The following is a 19,835-nucleotide window of genomic DNA, read 5'->3' on the forward strand; positions in this document are numbered from 1 at the left end:
GGGGTGGAGGGGGCCGTGGGCCGGGAGGCGGCCGCCATGGCGGAGTGCTCCGGCCTGCAGTTCGTCAGCCCCTACGCCTTCGAGGCCATGCAGAAGGTGGACGTGGTGCGCCTGGCGGCGCTGAGCGACCCCGAGCTGCGGCTGCTGCTGCCCTGCCTGGTGCGCATGGCGCTCTGCGCCCCCGCCGACCAGAGCCAGAGCTGGGCGCAGGACAAGAAGCTGATCCTGCGGCTGCTCTCGGGCGTGGAGGCCGTCAACTCCATCGTGGCCTTGCTCTCCGTCGACTTCCACGCCCTGGAGCAGGACGCCAGCAAAGAGCAGCAACTCCGGTACCGCGCGGAACGGCTTCTCCGAGGGGGCCGCGGGCCTGAGGCGGCGGCTGGGGGGGGGGACGGAGCAGCCCGGCCTGGGGGAAGGGGCCCTGCCCCTGGCGGGGGGGGTGGAACCAGGCGCTCTGCTAAGCTCCCCCCCCGGCCCAAACTGGGCTGTGGCGCTGCGTCCCGCCATAACGACCTGTCAGCGCCCCCCGGGTTCGGCAGAGCAGCGCCGGGGGGCTGGGGCGGACTGGCTGCCTGGGGGCCCTTCTTCCCGCTGTGCTGCGGGGGGGCAGCGGCGGGGAGTTGCCCGCTTTGGGGGGGCAGGGGTGCGGCTGGCACCCCTCCTCGGGGGGAACAGGTCGGGTGGATGCGCTCGCTTGGCTGCCTGTGCTGCTGGGGAATGGAGGTGCCTGGAATTTGTATGCTGTTATTGAATCGCATTTCGTGATGTGCTACGGGTACAGCAGTCTTCTCCGATCGCTGGCGTGACAGAAGAAATCCCTATGGAATTACTGTCTTCCTTTAACTGATAACGTTTCTCTGTTTGCAGAAACATTAATAGTTGGTTTTAATTGTCTGTTAGGCACAAGCTGGGAGGAGGTAGCGGGGAAAGCATCTTGGTGTCGCAGCTTCAGCATGGGCTGACGCTGGAGTTCGAACACAGCGATTCACCTCGTCGACTTCGTCTTGTACTTAGCGAATTGCTAGCGATTATGAACAAGGTAAACTTCTCTACATCTGGACGGCTGCAAATTTTATGTCGTTGAAAATGTGCTCTGGATAGGTTGGTACCCTGTCTGGTTCTGTTTCTGGTGCTGCTGTTGTGTGTGAGCACTCTTCTCCAGTTCTTACCTGCTTTTTACCAAGCGCTCTTCTCCAGTTCTTACCAAGACTTAAACTGTCCGTGTGATTTAACGGTAGTTTGTGATTAAACTCCTTGTGAACCCAGCTTCCTAGGGGAAGTCTTTCTTCCTCAGAACAAATGAGGGTAATCTTTTCTAATATGATTCAGACTCTATATTCTGTAATATGCTGCACTGTAATGTGATTTTGTAATATATCAGTGCAGAAACCATATTTGAAAGCAAAATTATGACTTTTCTCCGTCAGTTCTTTACTTCTGTTGCACTACAATATTAGCCACGGTATTTCTTTTACTCTCCCTCCTCACCCCTCCCAGCACTTTATTTTCCTTGGGTAAACTTACTGGTTTTTTAGAACTATCAGCGAGCTATTTTTCTTTCTTCTGGAAAGAAGCAGTGATACCAGCCATATTGGAGGGTTTCCAGTAGTAAACGTCTCTTATTCTAAACACTGTTCTTGCCTGTTCTGTGTTTATAACTGTATGCTTTCGACAGTTTTTAACTTACTCAATCTGCTGCATTTAAAGCCATAAAAGACTGATGAGACAAGCTGCTTCATAAAACCTGTTCAGTGATGATGAATAATGTCTTGTAGGTGTCAGAATCAAATGGTGAGTTTTTTCTGAAATCTTCTGAGCTCTTCGAGAGTCCTGTTTATCTGGAAGAGGCAGCAGATGTTCTCTGCATTTTGCAAGCAGGTGTAGTAATCTGTATTTACAGTGTTTTCTAAACTCTTATGGTTGTAACAAAATAACTTCTGGAGCCTTTGTGGCTGATTTAAGGTTCATCAAAGCTCTCTAGCGCTTTGAAAAAGGAATAGATCATAGACTGCTTTTCCATTCATTGATCTGAGCATGTTATTTAAATGCATATTAAAAGCAAGGTTTTATTTGCTTCCCAGTGAAACACCATGACTTTTAAAACCCCCTTTTTATCCAGAGCTGCCGTCACTATTGCCGATAGTTGATGTGGCTGAAGCTCTGCTGCATGTTAAAAACGGAGCCTGGTTCCTCTGCCTGCTGGTGGCCAATGTTCCCGACAGCTTTAATGAGGGTGAGTTACAGTTTCGTATTGTCTAGCTTACTTTTTCTAAAGGTGTGAAATGATTTCTAGCAGTATAGTTAATTCTGGGCTCAAGTATGTGTGATACACGTTTGAACTGAAGAGCGTTTGGCTTGTGAAATACAATTTGAGTGCATTTATACCCAGAGGTGCTGATGGGCTCCCATGCTCATCGTGTTAATTCCTTTTTTGCAGCCTACTTATGGACTCGTTGTGTGCACGTTGTAGCTTTCCCTGTGTAGGTCGCCTTTGTAAAGGCTGGCTCAGGCACTGAATGCCTGCAGACTATGAACCTGGTCTAGCCTTGCTAATGGGTCTTGTCCCTTAGACTGACAAGTATTATGAGGTGAAAAATGTGTATTTGTGGTGCCTGTTTAGCATCCCTTACCCCTCAATAAGATTTTGGTCTCCAGGGCTGCCAGATGCACAGGTTACATTAGATAGAGTACAAGTAGTAATTGGATGACACATTAATCTGTAACGACCCTGTAATTTCTCTGAGGAGAAAGGCCATTTCCTTGTTCTTATGTAGTGTAATCATGAGTTCTTGCCCAGACAAGGTTTGCGTGGCCCAGCTAATAAATCATCATGAGCTGAACAGAACCGCTTGGCTTTGTGTGTTTATGCTTATGTGGCTTTCTGTTGGAAAGGGCGGGGTTGCTTACACCTCCTGTTGGGTATTTAGTCTGTAGAGGTTTGATTAAGAATGGTGAACGGCAGGATGAGGAAAGTGTTGGAGGCCGTCGTAGAACAGAAGCACTTCGCCACCTGTGTAAAATGAACCCTTCCCAAGCTCTGAGGGTCCGAGGCATGGTGGTAAGTCTGTCGTTGGTCTGTCATGGGAATCGCAATTATGACCCTTATTGGATCTTTAGAGACAGCGAAGATGATTGAGCCTGAGCATTTTGTGTAGGTGGAAGAGTGTCATCTACCAGGTCTTGGTGTGGCTTTGACCTTGGATCACACCAAAAACGAATCCTCAGATGATGGAGTGAGCGACCTGGTGTGTTTCGTGAGTGGTTTGCTACTTGGAACAAATGCGAAGGTTCGAACTTGGTTTGGAACTTTCATCCGAAATGGCCAACAGGTACGAATATCTTCGACTGTTCTGCTTTTAAAAAATACTCCTGCAGCTTATCCTGACTCTTCTGCATGTGGGCACCTGCGTTTGTCTGAATGTATATAAAGCCTGTGGTGTGTTTTGGAGCAGTGGGACCATCAGATCTATAAACGGTGGTCCTGCAGGCAGCCATTTGGTTGTTCCTCTGAGAGACTGTCAGGTGAGGAAACTGGGGAATTGTAAGTTTGCAGTGTTTACCTGGTAAATATGTTTATCCTCAGTGTTCACAATAGGATGTTGCATCTTGACTTGCTTAGTTGTGTTAGTTAAAGCTTGGGTTTGATGTAATAAGGTCACGTGTTGCCTGTTGCCCTGGTACTGAAAATTGTATTTTATAACAATTTCTGCCCCCCTGCCCCCTTCTTTTTTTTCCTTGATTTCATTGTTACGAAAGCTCTTATGTAATTACATTGTTTGATGGCATGAATTTTACATTGTTGTTCTTATCTTTTAACTTCTTACACAGAGAAAAAGAGATAACATCAGTTCTGTGCTTTGGCAAATGAGGAGGCAGCTGCTCCTGGAGCTCATGGGAATCCTTCCCACGGTTCGCAGCACACACATTGTTGAAGAAGCAGATGTTGATATGGAGCCAAATGTGTCTGTGTATTCAGGACTGAAGGAAGAGCATGTCGTGAAAGCCAGCTCATTGTTACGTCTCTATTGCGCTTTGATGGGAATTGCTGGGCTGAAGTAATGAATGTTTTAAGGCTCTTGTGTTTTTTATTCACTGTCCATCCGTTTAAACAGAGGTTGAGAGCTTTGGGCGCTTTTAACATGAGCTGTCTCTTAGTGCCGTTGTGTCCTTGAAACAGCCTTGGCCGGGTTGGCCAGCTTTAGTGCAGGGGGAGACCCTTCTCACGTGCCAGCTGATGGAAGTTTCTTCTTTATAGTATAGAGAGCAAATGCTACGTCATGCTAAGGTCTGTGGTGACAAGTATGTTTTTTACTTTCCAATACTGTTCTCAGCAGAAAAAAATTGTTACTCCAATAGTAAAGTTATTTATGAACTTTGCTGATTTTTAAAATTTGAAATAAGGCAAGAACTGTAGCGCTCTTTTTAATGCTGCAAAATCAGTTCTGCAGACTTTAAAAGAAGTCAGCCTAAGTGGTTGGAGCCGTGCATAGAGAAGTTAGGTGAAAACTCTAGCAACATGCACCGTATGAGTTTTGAATTTCTGTTCCTTTGCTTTTACTTTTTAGAGAGTGCTAATGTAGCATCTTTATGGATTGTTAGTTTTAATTTTTTTGTACTAATAGGCAGGATTATATCCTGGGGAAGTTTTCTCACTGGTGTTCTCTGCTAACAGATTTTAATATCTTTAAGTTGAAAGAATTACCAGTTAATCTTGATATTAATCTATTTATAGTAATTTCATAAACAGATTAAAAACCAGAGAAAATTTAATCTGTAACTATTATGATGAGATTGGAAATCTCAGCTTTTGAATTAGCAGCGTGGGTTTTGTTCTTTTTCTGTCCTGTTCAGGCCAACTGATGAAGAAGCTGAGCAGCTACTGCAGCTGATGACCAGCCGGCCTCCCGCGACTCCAGCTGGTGTTCGCTTTGTATCTCTTTCCTTTTGTATGCTTCTGGCCTTCTCCACTCTTGTCAGGTACCTCGTAGTAAAGGAGGAGTTTTGTAAAGATGTTGCTGTTCTAGCACTGTTAAGGCAATGACCTCCCCAGAGCTGCACAGTTTGTCTCTCCTAATTCTTCATACAAATCTCCATATGTTGATTGAAGGCTCTTGTGTCTTAGCTTAGTTTGGGGTGGTTTTTGAAGGCTAAAGCAAGCCTTACTAGGCCACTTTTCCATTTAACAAGTTTATGGCTGAGTTCTTTAGAGACCCTGTGCAGAAGAGTAGCGGTGTAGGTGTTTCATGGATGTAGCTTGCTGCTGTGTGCATTCAAGACAGGAAATTGCCTGAGAATGGGACTGGAGTTTGCACTGAATATCGGTGCTTAGTGGCTGTTTAATGCTGAAGTGAAAGTGACAGGATGTCTCCTGGCATAAGATTCCTCAAATACTGGCTTTTCTGCAAGTAATTGTTAGTAAAAGTAGCGGTAGTTGCTGGGAAAAGCATCTTTTATGATTGATTTTTTTTGTGCAGCACCCCAGAACAGGAGCAACTCATGGTAATGTGGCTTAGTTGGATGATAAAGGAAGAAGCTTACTTCGAAAGGTGAGAGCAGGCTTCTTCTGTGTTTAATGATTCCAGTAATCTCATGTGTATTTACGTCCTATTGGAGATTAACTCTTCCTCTTTGTTGTCATTAGCATTTCTGGTGTGTCTGCTTCTTTTGGAGAGATGCTTCTCTTGGTGGCCATGTATTTCCATAGTAATCAGCTCAGTGCTATCATTGATTTGGTCTGCTCCACCTTGGGAATGAAGGTAAATCTTAAGCTCTTTCTGGCACATGCATTTCTCTGTTAAAATTGACTTTTTACTGTGTATTTATGCTCTTGTATTTACTTTAGTTTTGATATGAAGAACTTCGGGTTTTCTAATACACTTAGAGCAAATGTAAAGTTAAAAAATGGGAATTAGTTCCTGTGGAAAAACATCTCGCTATGCGTACCCCTTGATACAAAGTGACGTCACGATGAAAGTATCTCCAAAAAGCGGTGACTTGTTGAAATACATCATTTGCAAATAACTTTTTTAGAGGACTAGTTGAAGTAGTTTCCAAACTGAGCTGCAAACTTCTTATTTTAAATAGAGAACTATCTATATATATGAGTTAATTTCTGAAAATTACCAAGGGAGACTTGCCTTCAATTTACTATTGTGAAACAGTCTCTCAAATATAAAAGCTAGGTAGGTAGTTTCTAGGCTAAGGAAGACATGGAGTGATGAACTTGTGACATTTGAAAATATTTTTTGTTTACATTGTTTACATTTAAAGTGTAGATGTGAATGTTTTCCTGGTATTCCAGTGAAGACAAGTCGAAAAAGCTTAAAAGTTAGCGGTTCATAAAACAAATTTGCAGCACTTATTTGTAAGAAAGCTAGAACTTAAAATTACAAGTACTTTGTTCTTTGTTTCAGATTGTCATTAAGCCCAGCTCACTCAGCAGAATGAAGACAATCTTCACACAGGAGATTTTCACTGAACAGGTATTTTAAACCTAGGTTGTCTTTCCCCTCTGCCCCCCTTTTTTAAATTTTCTTTCTTTTTTTCCTTCTTCTGTAATTGTTTCACTTTGACCTACAAGAAGAATCCAAGCCCTGCTGGTACTGAAGAGCCTTGGTTCTTTCTTTTTGTACTCTGTTCTGATTATGCTTTTTGAACACTTAGCTTTTTTGAATAATGGGGCAGCAAAGGAGAAAACTTGTCCACCATGACATTAGTTTTTGCAGTAGCAGGAAATTGTTCGTGATGTAGTATTTGTGCTACGGTTTTACAAATACTGTATTAAGCTACGTGAAAATGTTCTTCAGCTTCCAAAAAACCCCAAAATAAGGAAATGCCACAAAGAAAGTAGCTGTGCAACTTTGTCACCTCGTGCTTGTGCATTGTGGGAAGTTGAATATTTGTGGTATTTTTCTTGTTAATTATAACTTTCTTTTAGGTTGTTACAGCCCATGCAGTTCGCGTGCCTGTTACAGGCAATCTCAGTGCCAACATTACGGGGTTTTTACCTATTCACTGCATTTACCAGCTTTTAAAAAGTCGATCATTCACCAAGCACAAAGTATCTATTAAGGTATGTCCTTAATTTTATTTCTGTTTGTAATTTTGAATGTTGAATAGGTTTTGCAAGCTGTTTTTTTGGTTGAATTATAGGAACAGAATTCTCGATTAATCTTACAGCCTAGTACCATGTAATTTAATAAGGAATGGTGTATTAAGTTAAGGTACCTGGTTTTAGCTCCATAATCCAGACACGACAATTTAGTGAAGTTAAAAATAATATGAAAGTTATCTCTCTTCCCCCTGTCTACGCTTAATAAAATCATAGTCAGAATGATATTTCCAGCCAGGACAAGTTTTATTGGTGGGTCTGGACAGAGCAGGGTCCAGGATACAGAGTTTATCACCAAGCCCAACTCGGAACTGGTATTACACCTTCCAAAGACAAAGCCTTATTCAGCTACATCATTTTTTGTAACTAGTTAACAGGGGATGTACATGCAGACAAAAAGAATTGCCTTCCAGCTTCGAAGTGGAACTTGCAATGGCATGTTTTTTTCTAGGACTGGATCTATCGGCAGCTCTGTGAAACCACCACTCCACTCCATCCTCAGTTGCTTCCCCTTATTGATGTCTACATTAACTCTATTCTTAATCCTGCATCTAAATCCAACCCAGAGGCCACAAATCAGCCTGTCACGGAACAGGAGATACTGAATGTTTTTCAAGGACTTTCTGGGGTAAATAACTTTTTTGCTTCATTTGTGTACTTTAATGCTACCCTGTGGTTTGCTATTTGGTATATATGCTTGATGCAGATTCTGTAAGTTGCCTCGCTTTTTGTCTTTAACGCCTGTATAGTAAACTGCCTCCTACAGTTGTGGTCATGTGTTTCAAAGTGAATCTTGTTAGTGCTACTCAGATTTTTAGGAGGATTGCTAGTTGTCCCTGGTTTGCCCTTTTCCTTGGGAACTCACCGCCTCATGCTGTTCGAAATGCAAAGAAAGCGCTCTGTGGATTGAGAAGTGGAGGTGTTTATGTAGGATCTGCATAATTTTTGTATTGACTTGATCTTGTTGGATAAAAATACTATTTAACTGAAGCACTCTAGCTGTTTCTGAAAGAAGCATTTTCATTTTGATAGAAGTATGAGAATGGCCACTTGACATGTGTGGAATGAGTGGCAAGCATTGACTTGTATTGGAACCCTGGGATTACTCCTTATTAGTGTCCCAAGATACCAAAATACATTTTATGTTTGAAGTTGTTTTTTTTTTTTAAAAAAAAAAGGAAAGTTCCCTGCAGCTTTCAGCTTGGACCTCCTGTGGCTTGATATTTTTATACAAGGCCTTACCTTTCTTCGTATTCTCAGGTAAATCCAAATTTTTGTTCTCAAGAATCAGGAATGCAACATGACCTTTGTATGTGGTTTTATGTACAGGGAGAAAATACTCGTCTTAATCAGCGATACAGCATCACAACGCAATTGCTTGTCCTCTACTATGTCCTGTCGTACGAAGAAGCACTTCTGGCAAGCACAAAGATACTAGGTATGTGTATCACTGCATCAGTGGAAAACAGATTAACTGAAAAGTAGATGCAAAACAGTAATCAAAATTCATGTTGCTGTCAGATTCAAGCACAGCATAAGAAGTTTAGATTATTGTAATAAATACAGCATTGGTATGGAAATTCAGGACATAAAAGTTTCTCCTAAAACTCTGTAGTTGAACCATTTGCTTTCCAGATTAAAAAAGGTCCAAGGTGGCCAAAAAGTTACCAGAAATGTGTATGACCTTCTAATAATACAGCAGCAATTAACGAATTTTAAAAGAATGTTGTGTAGTTTATTGACAGAGTGTAATTTCAGTGAAAATACGGTGTCTGTATCTGGTGGCTGTTTTCACGTGCCCTTTTTAGGGTGCAGCTTCCAGCATTCAGCAACGCTGTTTTCTTCATGCTATTCAAGCAAGTCTGAGATAGTGTAAAATCAGTTACAGTTCTTCCTGCATTTATAACATCCACCTCACTGCGGGGTGTTGTGTGTGACAACAGTTTAAATTCCATGTACCAACTGATAATTGGGTTTTTTATGAATAAAAAACCTTGAATAAAGAAAATGCAGATTTGGGCTTTGATCTCAGAATCAGTTGGATTTGGTCAAAGGTAGTGTGGAGATCCTGCGAACAAATCAGAAAACGCCAGGAAGATCTGTAAATGGAAATGTTCACAGAAACGGTTTCCTGAAGAGCTTAATTTAGTACTTTTAAGAGGAATGAGGTCTGTTATTGGGGATTTTATCTGTTTAGCTGGATAGAGAGCAATATAGAGACAAGTGCTTTGCATTTTCTTTATTGATTCAGTTGGGGAAATAATTTTTTCCAACTGTAACTGTTAGACATGGTTGCTTGTCCTGTTCCCCTACAGCTGCCATGCAAAAAAAACCCAAGTCTTACTCCTCAGCATTAATGGATCAGATTCCAATCAAGTACCTCATCCGGCAGGCACAAGGACTGCAGCAGGAACTGGGAGGTATATCTGTGTGTGGAAGCCTGATGTGCGTGAAGAAGGCAGACGAAGGGGGCTTTTTAGTTCTGTGGCTGTCCTCTGTTTCGTAGTGTGCCTGCCTTTCCCATCCTTTGAAAATCTGTTGGTAGGGACTAGTGGGATTTACAGATATGTTTGAAGAGTAATAGTGAAAGTTTGAGAAAGGCAGTTCTTTTTAGAGTGGGTCTTGCCTATCTAGCATAGGTTATAGAATAGGAATTGGCTGAGAATTTTTAATTATTCCAGACAGAGTTTAAGAGTTAGTTACTGTAGGGTCCTCCCACCTTTCCAAAAGGTAACTTTTCCTTTCTGTTGGTGTTAGAATATCGGGCTGTAAACATGCAAGCTCTTTGAACTTCTTGGCAGTGATTCAGTTAAGGTCTGTCGTTGAAACGGTAGGCGCAAATACATTCAGATGACAGACGTAGCTACTCAAATCTAAGATGTATACTTTCTTAATCCCCCTAAAGGTTTGCATTCTGCACTGTTACGCCTTCTTGCAACTAACTATCCGCACCTCTGCATTGTGGACGACTGGATCTGTGAGGAACAGATCACGGGCACTGATGCCTTGCTGAGGAGGATGCTTCTTACAAACATTGCAAAGAATCACTCTCCCAAACAGCTCCAAGAAGGTAAAGAACTTCATTTGAACTAAACAGCGTTCTTTCCAAATTGGTTGGCATATAGTGGATTTGAAAGAGTGTAGCCATTTAATTCATTTGATCATACTGCATTTATATCATGAAAATTTTCTGCTGCCAAGTCAGAAAAAAATGTCAAAAATGCAGTTTTACCAAGATGCCATTGTCTTTATTTTATAGCATTTTCCATGCTGCCTGGAAATCATACCCAGCTGATGCAGATCTTAGAACATTTAACACTTCTGTCAGCTGGTGAATTGATCCCGTACGCAGAAGTATTGACATCCAATATGTATCGCTTGCTGAATGCTGGAGTCCCTCGGGGGATTCTTCAGACTGTCAATAAACTTTGGATGGTTCTTAACACTGTGATGCCAAGAAGGTAGGCTCAAAGTACTGCTGAGCTTGTTGCTGCAGGTAGGTGGAATGCCACTTTCTGTTTCAAAAATAATGACACAATGCCTGTAGGAAATTGGAGGCTGTGACTGAGTAGAATGTGTTGGAGTTGCATTCCATTTTGCTTTGTTGAATTTTTTGAACTTTGCCTTTAAAAGGAGAGTGCTTCTTGTTCTCAGGGGAAAGGAAGTCACGAGTGCACTTAAAATATAGGAGGATGGTTTTAGGGTTTATATCGTTTATGACAGATTACTGATGAACACAAACTCGCTGTGGTAAGAACATGCCTTTTCAGAGGAAGTGGATGCTCTGTTGCAGTGAAAACAGGTTGCTTGCTATAGTTTCAGTGAATGTAAGTTAACTGTATCTTGGTTAACTTCAGGGGCTGCAAATGAAGTATAGGGTTTTTGCTGCTCGATAGGCCTGGAAGAATAGAGCGAACTGAGAGAAGTGAGTGTCCAGATGCTTATGTGATCCCTTTTGTTTTACGGATTATCTATTAGAAAACCATAAAAATAATCTCATTTTAGGTTGTGGGTGATGACTGTTAATGCTCTGCAGCCTTCCGGAAAAATAGTCCGACAGCAGAAATACACTCAGAATGATCTGATGATTGATCCTTTGATCGTACTAAGATGCGATCAGAGAGTCCATAGGTAAGTGTCTCCCTCCTTTAGCTTTTTATGTGCTGTGGTACTTAGATTAATACATAGTGAATGCTAAACGGAAAAGTGTCTCACAGAAAACTTCTAAAAGCTTTCAGCACTTCAAAATGTATTTTCAAACTAATGGTATGAGCTTGTAAATTCCGTCTTTTTTGTATTAAGCTTAGTCTGGGGACTGAGTGAGCCATGCGTGCTGATTCAGCATGTCATGCTGTCTACTGGACAGCCTTACACCCAGTTCTGTATTGGAAACTTTGGGATTTGTACATAGTTCGTCCATTTTAGATTTGTATGTGTGTGATTTTTGTTCTACATAGACATTGCAGCGTGCTTAAAATGGCTGCTGCCACATGGTGGTGGTGGGGGTTGAGGTTGTAGCTGTAATACCCTTCCATTTCACCCTGTCTTTTGCCATCCCTCCTGGGCCTGCAGGTGTTCCATCTTTTTGGGTAACAGTTTCTGCCAGTGGGTGCTTGATGCGTGTGACAGAGTTGGATTTACTTAATTTCCCAAGAAAGTGTTTCAGTAGTACTTGGAAATTAGTTCCTCTAGATGTCAGTGATGACAGAGGAGGATGTGTAATGCTGCTCTGTGCCTCTGACGCAGAACAATAAGCTGAGAATTTCAGTAGTGAAAATGATCATAATCGATTGTAATGGACCAGCTTTTAAGGAGAATACAAAATAATGCAAACAGTAAGTCAAAATTTGTAAATTATAGCTTTGCTTTTTCATAGTAACGAACAAAATTGCATCTGTTATTCTAAAAAGATACAGTTAATCATTTTAAACATACTTTAGCCCCTAGCTTTATTCCTTGTGTATTCTTCTTCATGTTTTCTGTCAGTTGTGGTTTATTTCCCTCCTTTTTTATTATCCTTTTGTTCATAATAAATGCTGAACAGTCAATTTGATTTGTTTTTCGTATTCTTGTTTGTATTCTGTCCCCCCTTGCCTTTAGCAATTGAGCCATGAATCCAATTTTCATTTGAGTTGCTACAACTCTGCTAGACCTCAAGTTTCTGTTGATGACATCTTTAATCCCCAACCCGTAGGTGAAATATTTAAATGTATGTCCCTTCAGCCCTGGATGCAAATTGAAAAATCCTACATTTCTAAAACTAGGGAGATTTGTAATGCAATGTGATTTGCAAACTATCATCTTAGTATTGCGGAAGTAGTTCAGAGCTTGTCTGCCTTACTTGTCCCTGTCATTCAGAGAATTATTTTTCCTTATTTCACGTATAGCTGACCTGTTTTGGGTTTCCTTTGTTCCTCAGAAATCAGTCTCTCCAGCAGTTCCTTGGTTTTGTGGAGCGAATGCATCCGTGGGTGTGCCTGAGAGGAGCAGGGCTGAATGGCAGGGCAGCAGAAGGGGTTGTGACCTTTAGTATTTTGCCATGTTAGGGAAAAGAGCTTTAGCATTAACCAGACTACAGCAAAAGGAGCCTTTGAGGATGCTTTTAGTTTGTTCATATTGTTCTGCCTACTGAAATGCCTTTGTTTTATCACGTATTCCCATATCAGGAGTCCTCCTCTGATGGATATAACTTTGCACATGTTGAACGGATATCTTCTGGCTTCAAAAGCTTACCTCAATTCTCACCTGAAAGAAACAGCAGAGCAGGACATTAGGCCATCGCAAAACAATACCATGGGTCCAGAGGCCCCAGAGGTTACAAGGGAAGAATTAAAAAATGCATTGCTTGCTGCTCAGGTAAGGGGGAAGAAATGGCTATTAAATGATGCAAGGAAAGACAATGATAAAACAGAATTGCAGAAACAGGAAATTAAAAAAGGAGACCTTTTTACTTCTTTTTTTACTGGCTTCTGTTACCATGAAAACAGCCTCTGTATTCAGATGGTTAAAGTATTTTCTGGTCTGAAGTGTTCTGTTGGTTAACTGCCTTGTAAGTGTTTTTTTCTGTTAGTTAGTATAGAAGAGTTCTGCTTACTAACCCTTTTGCCTCGTCGCTTCTGTTATCCAGAAACTTTTCCTGTACTTGGATTTGGAGCAGTAAAACATGAATAAATGTGACAGATTTATGCATAATCTTTTGAGCTATGTTATTTAAGAGAAGCAGCAAGCATTGTAAAGTGTGAGGCTGAAGAATGGTTAACTTAGCTTGATGTTACGGAAATTCTTGACTAACCCTGTTTCACAGACAGTCTCTTCTTGCTTCTGTCTGGAAGAATGTCACATATATAGTCCCTATTAGAAGATGATTTTTTAATTAATAGGAAGTTTTATATTTAAATGAGTAGTGTTGTCTTCTCTGAATACTGTGAATTACATGACCATGTGCATATTTTCTCCAATCTGGATGCTTTAAGGCACAATGGCATGTTTATTTTGAAACAGTATGAGATTCCATTGAATTCATACTTTTTATCTGTGATTATGATTATCTGTTGCATTTAAGCTTTTTTTCACTTCTCAGATGAAGTGTTGGGGGTTTTGTAATGTTCTACAGGATTTGTGATTCTTGAACTGAGTTGTTTTTAAATCTATACATTAAAAAAAATCTATAGCTAGAAGTTCTAGCCACCTGACAGTTTTCCCTTTCTTAAATTGTCATTACTTCGTATTTGATTTCTTTGATCTCATTGGGGTTTTTAATGTGTGTTCTGTTGTTTTCTTCACAGGACAGTGCTGCTGTGCAGATTCTTCTAGAGATCTGCTTACCTACAGAAGAAGAAAAAGCCCAGAGCAGTAACACCCACAGCCTGCTAAAGACTGTTCATAGTACCACAGACCCAAAGAGTCCTGAGCTAGAAGAAGAAGATAGCTTGCTGTGTAATCTTCGAGAGGTCCAGTGTCTCATCTGCTGTCTGCTGCATCAGATGTACATAGCTGATCCCAACATAGTCAAACTAGTTCATTTCCAGGTCTGCTTTGCACTATTTTAGTTCTTTTCATGGTTCCTCTGGTTAAGAAAGAGCCAAATGAAGTGGTCAGAGCATACTGAATGCTGCTGCTGTGTTCCTCAGAAATTATACTGTCCCACTTTTCTGCTTCCCGTCTTGTCAAATCGGCGGTACCTACATTTCCTCCACGCTTCAGTGCTTGGACTCTGTGTTGTAGCCCAGAAGGGAGCACCTAAACTGAGTCTGTTCCTCATCGTTAAACACATGCTTTGTTTGTGCCTGTGCCCTTTTGTATGCCAAAAGACTTTGTCCATTCTAGGCCAAGGAAAACTGGCTTAATCATCTTATAATTACTTGTTCCACATCTTTTATGGGTTACTTTTTTCTGGCCATGTTTTTAAGTCAGTATACCCATTATTCAAAACTGTAATTTGGCTTCAAATGTAAACATCTTATCTTTCCTTTCTGGTAGGCCACAGTTTATCTCTTTATAGAGTGGAAGGAGAAAGGTTGTCCCTGCCAAAGCAGCTGTACACCTTCAAAAAAAGAAGAGGGGAAAGCGAGCAAATTTTTTAATATAAATGCATTTTTATTGTGTGTCGAATTGCTCATTGCCAGATGGCAGTCTCTTTAAAAGCAGTTAATTTGCCTTGACCTGGAACTGATTATGTGCTAAAAAAGTCATAACAGTGCAGTTGTGAAATAAGCAAGTTGGGGCCTGCGGTGAAGTCTGGAACGTGGGAAGGACACAGAAGGAAAGGGTCACTGCAGTCTCATTTAGTCTGGGGAGTGGAGGGAGAGTTTCTGTGCAAATCGTACATGGAGTATTGAGGATAAAGAACCGATTCAGACCCTGGGTTTGTCACCCAGCTTGCCCCTTGTTACCTTGGGATACAAGCCTGTTGCTTATAATTCTGAACAAAAGAGATTTACAAGTATATTGGTTTTGAAAAAAGCATGAACACAGATTTAATTTAAAGTCTTAATTGAAGCAGAATTTTTAAAACACCTTTGAAACATTGACAGATCTGTATTCTTAATCACACAGGGTTATCCATGTGAACTTCTGGCACTGACAGTGGCGGGGATTCCGTCAATGCACATCTGTCTGGATTTCATACCGGAGCTCATTGCCCAGCCTGAACTTGAAAAGCAGGTACTGTACAGTCATCTAATTTGAGAATCACTGTAAGCCATTAAACCTGATGAATTATTGGTTAAGGGGAGAAAATAAAAAGATCACTAAAAAAAGTCCTGTTCTAACTTGCCTGGGATTTTGAGGCAATATCTGGAGCACTTTTACCTTAAATTAAAAGCCCAGCCTTTAGATCCTCTTCAGATCACAGCTCTTGTAACACATCTCTGTACACTTGCTTAGGAAATACTCATGAATTTCAATATTACCTTCAAGAACATGAACAAAAGCGCTTTTCAGTAACGACTTTCATTCATTCTTTATGTTGAGTATAAGTCAGTTGGCAAAGTTTTACTTACTTAGTTTTCATCTGATACTTTATAGCTACAGGAACTTCTCTGAAGATTTAGGTTTTGAAAACCTTTTTTGCAAAGATATTCTGTAGAACAGATGAAGCAGCCTTGAAATAAAAATTTTTTTCATTCTCATGAGAAGCTTGACTACCGAGTCTCTTTCCAGGGAATATTACTGCTGTTTCTTGAAGCAAGCTTGGGAAAAAACTATAAGGCATGAATTTCTAAGTCAGTTTAGATTTCTCCTTTGCCAGTTGTCTTACCAGGTCCTTCCCTGGTCTTAACTGCAAGAGCAAAAGCAAGCTTTTGCAAACTTGCAAAAGCAAGAGCAAAGAATGACACGTGCAGCTTTCCTAAAAGTTAGACTGTTTCAGTCTGGAGAGTCATCGTTTCTTCTTACTACAGGCTCGGCAAAGGGAGAGTCAGGAGATTGATTTGAAATTTTTCACCAATATTTTTTAAGGTCTTCTCATGATGATTATGAAAAAAAATGGCAAATAATCATTACTGTTACTTCCTAAAGCAATGTGTAGACCCCGATTTAGTATACTGTGGCAAGGGGAGATAACGTATTTTGCTGGTTGTAGGTAACTGAAATTTGTTGGGCTAAAGACTCCTGTTCCTGCATCAGGCCATTTTTGTAGTTGCTCTTATTTAATCCCTTCTCAAATACTAAGTTACTGCAAGGGTTATATTGTAAATCATGTGTTTCTTTGTTGCTCATCATTAATTTGGAACAAACAGTGTCTGTGGGGGAGATTTTGAAATACTAACACTCATACTTCGATTAATGTTAAATACTTGTGGGGTTTTTTCTTCATGTCAGCAGAAAAAATTCAGAGTAACTATTATTAAGGCTTGTCAGGCTTTAGTTTCCTCATTGGTAAAATAGAGACTATTTACTAACTCATAAGTTACGTGAAGAGCTTTGGCTAGAAAGTGCAAAGCAATCTGTAACTTTATTGCTTATTCCTATTTTGCCTTTCATCTACTTAACAGATATTTGCCATCCAGTTACTGTCATTTTTGTGTATCCAGTACGCACTACCTAAATCTCTCAGCGTGGCTCGTTTAGCTATCAATGTGATGGGGACCCTACTCACAGGTAAGCACTCCAGCAACCCCTGCGTGCATGGTTGTGCAAGTTAGAATTATTTGTCTAGGTTGAATGTGTCTAAATGCCGCTGTGTTAATTGTGATTGTAGAAGTACAACAATTCTTGACAGGATTTTTATAATAATTCCTTTTTACTTAACCATTTCCTTTTCCTTCATAGTTTTAACCCAGTCGAAGCGCTATACTTTTTTTATGCCAACCCTGCCTTGTTTGGTGTCATTCTGTCAAGCCTTTCCTCCTTTGTATGAGGATATTATGTCTCTGCTGATACAAATAGGACAAGTTTGTGCCTCTGATGTTGCTACACAGACAAGAGACTTCGACCCAATTATTACACGTAAGTCCAGTACTTTGCATTTCAAAAGTAGCGTCATGGTCCAGGGAGAATATTATGTTAGTGTTTCAAAAGTTTGAGTGTAGTTGGAATGCAGTATGAATTTACTGCTGTTGTCCTGTAATGTAGAAGGAATAGGGAGGGGTGGGTTTACTGGATTGGAGGAGAGAGTTTAGAGGCTGCAGGGGCTGAAAGTACCCCTTTTATTAAACATCGTACTCCCTTCCATTTATTTCCTTGCTTGTATCATTCCAAGATGTATCCCTGCGTGCAGGTGTTGTGTGTAGGATTTGGAATTGCAGTCTAAGGATTAAAGACGTGAGTAAAGGCCACTGGCTTCTGAGAACGCAAGGATGGTTCCACCCCTCAGCTGAGGCGTAATGGCCACGTAAATCTTCCTAATCTGTCAGAAATGCAGTCACATGAGCTACCTGAAGTCTTACCCATGACATAGTATGGTTGGATAAATATGTAGTGACTGTGTGAACATGGATTAACTGTTTAAGTGTACCAGTTGATCTTGAGCATGTTTTTGTGTGTCTTTTTTTGTCAAGAGACAAATGCTCCATTCATGTGATACAGGGTTCCCTGATGCTATCTATGCTAGGATATTTATGTCAAAAGAAGTAAAAGGGAATATAAAAATCCCCAAATGAGTCAGACATAGGTGAATGAAAAGGAATGTTGTAGTGTCTCTAGAAATAATTTGTGGAGTTAGGTCTGGTGCATGAAGTAGTGATGGCTCAAATTTGCAGTTTCATAGCACACGTGTTTGTGTGTTATGGGTGTGGTATAACAAGTTTTAAAAATTATTTCTTTATTTTCATGTGCTCTTCGTCTTCTACTTAATTTTCTAGGTCTCCAGCAACTAAAGGAGAAACCACATGAAATGTCAGGACTTTGTACAGATTCATCTAACAAAAGTTGTTCAAGGGACATTGCAAGCGTGGACCCCGATGTTCAGTTATGCCAGTGTGTTGAAAATACTATCATTGATATAATTAACATGAGTGTAAGTGGAGTTTAGGAAAAAGGCAAATGAAATTGTACTGTAGCTAGTCCCATGGTCTGTGGTGCCTGAATTTTGAGAAAGCTGCAGAAGTGGACTGAGGAAGCAGAGCACAAGGAGTCCAAGGTTTTCATTTATTCAATCTAGTTATGGCTGAAAAGAAAATTCATTAAAGAGGCAAATGTTGCTTCCAGTGAAAACTTTTGAGGCTGATGGTGTCAGTAAATAATTTCCAGTGAAACTGAGCATGATTTTCAGGCTTGCTCGGTGTCTGAAGTGATACAGCAACACACCCAAAAGAGTTTTGTAACACTCTTGAAAAGTGAATACTTAATTTGTTGAGCAAACAGTAAAATGATGGGTCAGAAAAATTTGAGATTGAAGCGTTTTGCTTAAGTTAAATGAACTATTGTTCCAGAGCCTTGCAGAGCAAGAGGAAATAAAACACTCCAAGGAAGACTTGAAAAAGTGTAAGTAACTTGCAGCATCACATTGAGTACTAAGAAAATAGTTTATTTTTTTTTAATTTGTGTTTCAAACCATTGGTCACAGTTTCAGTTCATGAGATCGGGACCTTCGTTTAAAGATCAGCCAGCCTTTGTTAAAAGTTGGAAACTGGTTTAAAAGTTTCTTGAAAAGAAAGAACTAGTACTACAAAATGAGCTGAATAAAGGTGCTTTTTAAAGAGTATGTATTTTTCACACAGCTCAGATGGTTTAGTGTATTTTAACATCACTTAGTAGAAATGAGAAAGACTTCAAGAAACAAGTGAAAGATATCTCAGTTGTCATCAGGATAGGATTAAAAAAAGAAATTAGTGTTTGGGGTGACTGGCAGAAGGTAGATTTCTTTGTAATGAAAGGAATGGCAGGTGTCAGCCCTACGGAAGCGGCTACGTGCAGCTGAGCGCAGGAGAAGGCCGAACCCTTGGTGCCTCATGCAGCTGGTGGCAGTTTGATGGGGCGCAGCCAGGAGCCCAGCAGGGTGGCATGGCGGGGGGCACGGCGCCGTGTGCGGCAGAGGAAGAAAGCCGAGGTTTGGCTGCTGTGCCAGAAGCAAGCACAGTATTCAACACGCATGGGTCACTAAATTGTCAGTCCAGCCCTTACTATTCCCTTCAGTGACAGCAGCCAGGGTCCTTAAATAAATAAATACGTTATTTTTTTTATTAAAACCAGTTTCTATTCCAGAAATAATGGTCTGATCTTTAGCGCGGTCTTGAGAAAGACTTGCATAGCTGAGCTTCCACCCGTGCTGGGCAGGGATGGATGAGGGAGAACACAGAATTGCCAGACACTGACCGGCTCTGTGCTCACCAGCACGCCATAGCCAGTCGGCTGTGCCATTGTGCTCATCTTGATGTAAAGTGTGTAAATAATATAAATGTATTTTTTTTCTTTGTTCTAAGTGTAATTTTGTATGCTGTAGTGGTATTGAAATAAAAAAAAAACCTCATGTGTGACTTAATATAGGCAACTCCCTTGGAAATTAAGTTTTCCAGCTGCACACCCGGTGTGCCCCGAGGGAAGCTCCCCGGGGGCTCAGAGCAGCCCCTGGAATGGGAACAGCGGGGTGGTATTGAAAAGCCACTGAATTTTCTAAAAATAGTCTTTTTTTTTTTTTTTTTTTTTTTTTTTGTTCCCAATACAGTGTTTTCTGTGCACTGTGCCTAAAACACGGTAAATAAAAAAATGATATTATTGATATTATTAAATATACTGGATTAGAATATTATCATCATTATTATTCCCCCACGGTAAACACGTGGTT

At 40.8% G+C, this 19,835-nt stretch overlaps 1 protein-coding gene across 1 annotated transcript; it reads left to right on the plus strand.

Moving 5' to 3' along the window:
- Positions 1-2: 2 nt before the first annotated feature.
- On the plus strand, positions 3-19,532 carry INTS2 (integrator complex subunit 2). The gene is made up of 24 exons (XM_055794113.1): positions 3-329; positions 901-1,039; positions 1,776-1,878; positions 2,120-2,233; positions 2,928-3,058; positions 3,156-3,329; positions 3,829-4,055; positions 4,852-4,977; positions 5,475-5,546; positions 5,642-5,756; positions 6,414-6,482; positions 6,938-7,072; positions 7,563-7,739; positions 8,441-8,549; positions 9,427-9,531; positions 10,017-10,181; positions 10,371-10,572; positions 11,117-11,242; positions 12,778-12,967; positions 13,897-14,139; positions 15,167-15,274; positions 16,606-16,711; positions 16,883-17,059; positions 17,914-19,532. Exons 1-24 carry the CDS (start codon positions 37-39, stop codon positions 18,081-18,083), a joined length of 3,576 nt encoding a protein of 1,191 aa, XP_055650088.1. The 5' UTR covers positions 3-36; the 3' UTR covers positions 18,084-19,532.
- Positions 19,533-19,835: the final 303 nt, after the last annotated feature.

The sequence above is a fragment of the Falco peregrinus genome, chromosome 2, assembly GCF_023634155.1.
Source record: "Falco peregrinus isolate bFalPer1 chromosome 2, bFalPer1.pri, whole genome shotgun sequence".
NCBI lineage: Eukaryota > Metazoa > Chordata > Aves > Falconiformes > Falconidae > Falco > Falco peregrinus.

Coding starts and splice junctions, on each gene's coding strand:
- INTS2 (XM_055794113.1), top strand. CDS start 37: ATGGCGGAGTGCTCCGGCCTGCAGTTCGTCAGCCCCTACGCCTTCGAG. Junction 1,040..1,775: donor TGCTAGCGATTATGAACAAG/GTAAACTTCTCT, acceptor AATGTCTTGTAG/GTGTCAGAATCAAATGGTGA. Junction 4,978..5,474: donor GCCTTCTCCACTCTTGTCAG/GTACCTCGTAGT, acceptor TTTTTTGTGCAG/CACCCCAGAACAGGAGCAAC.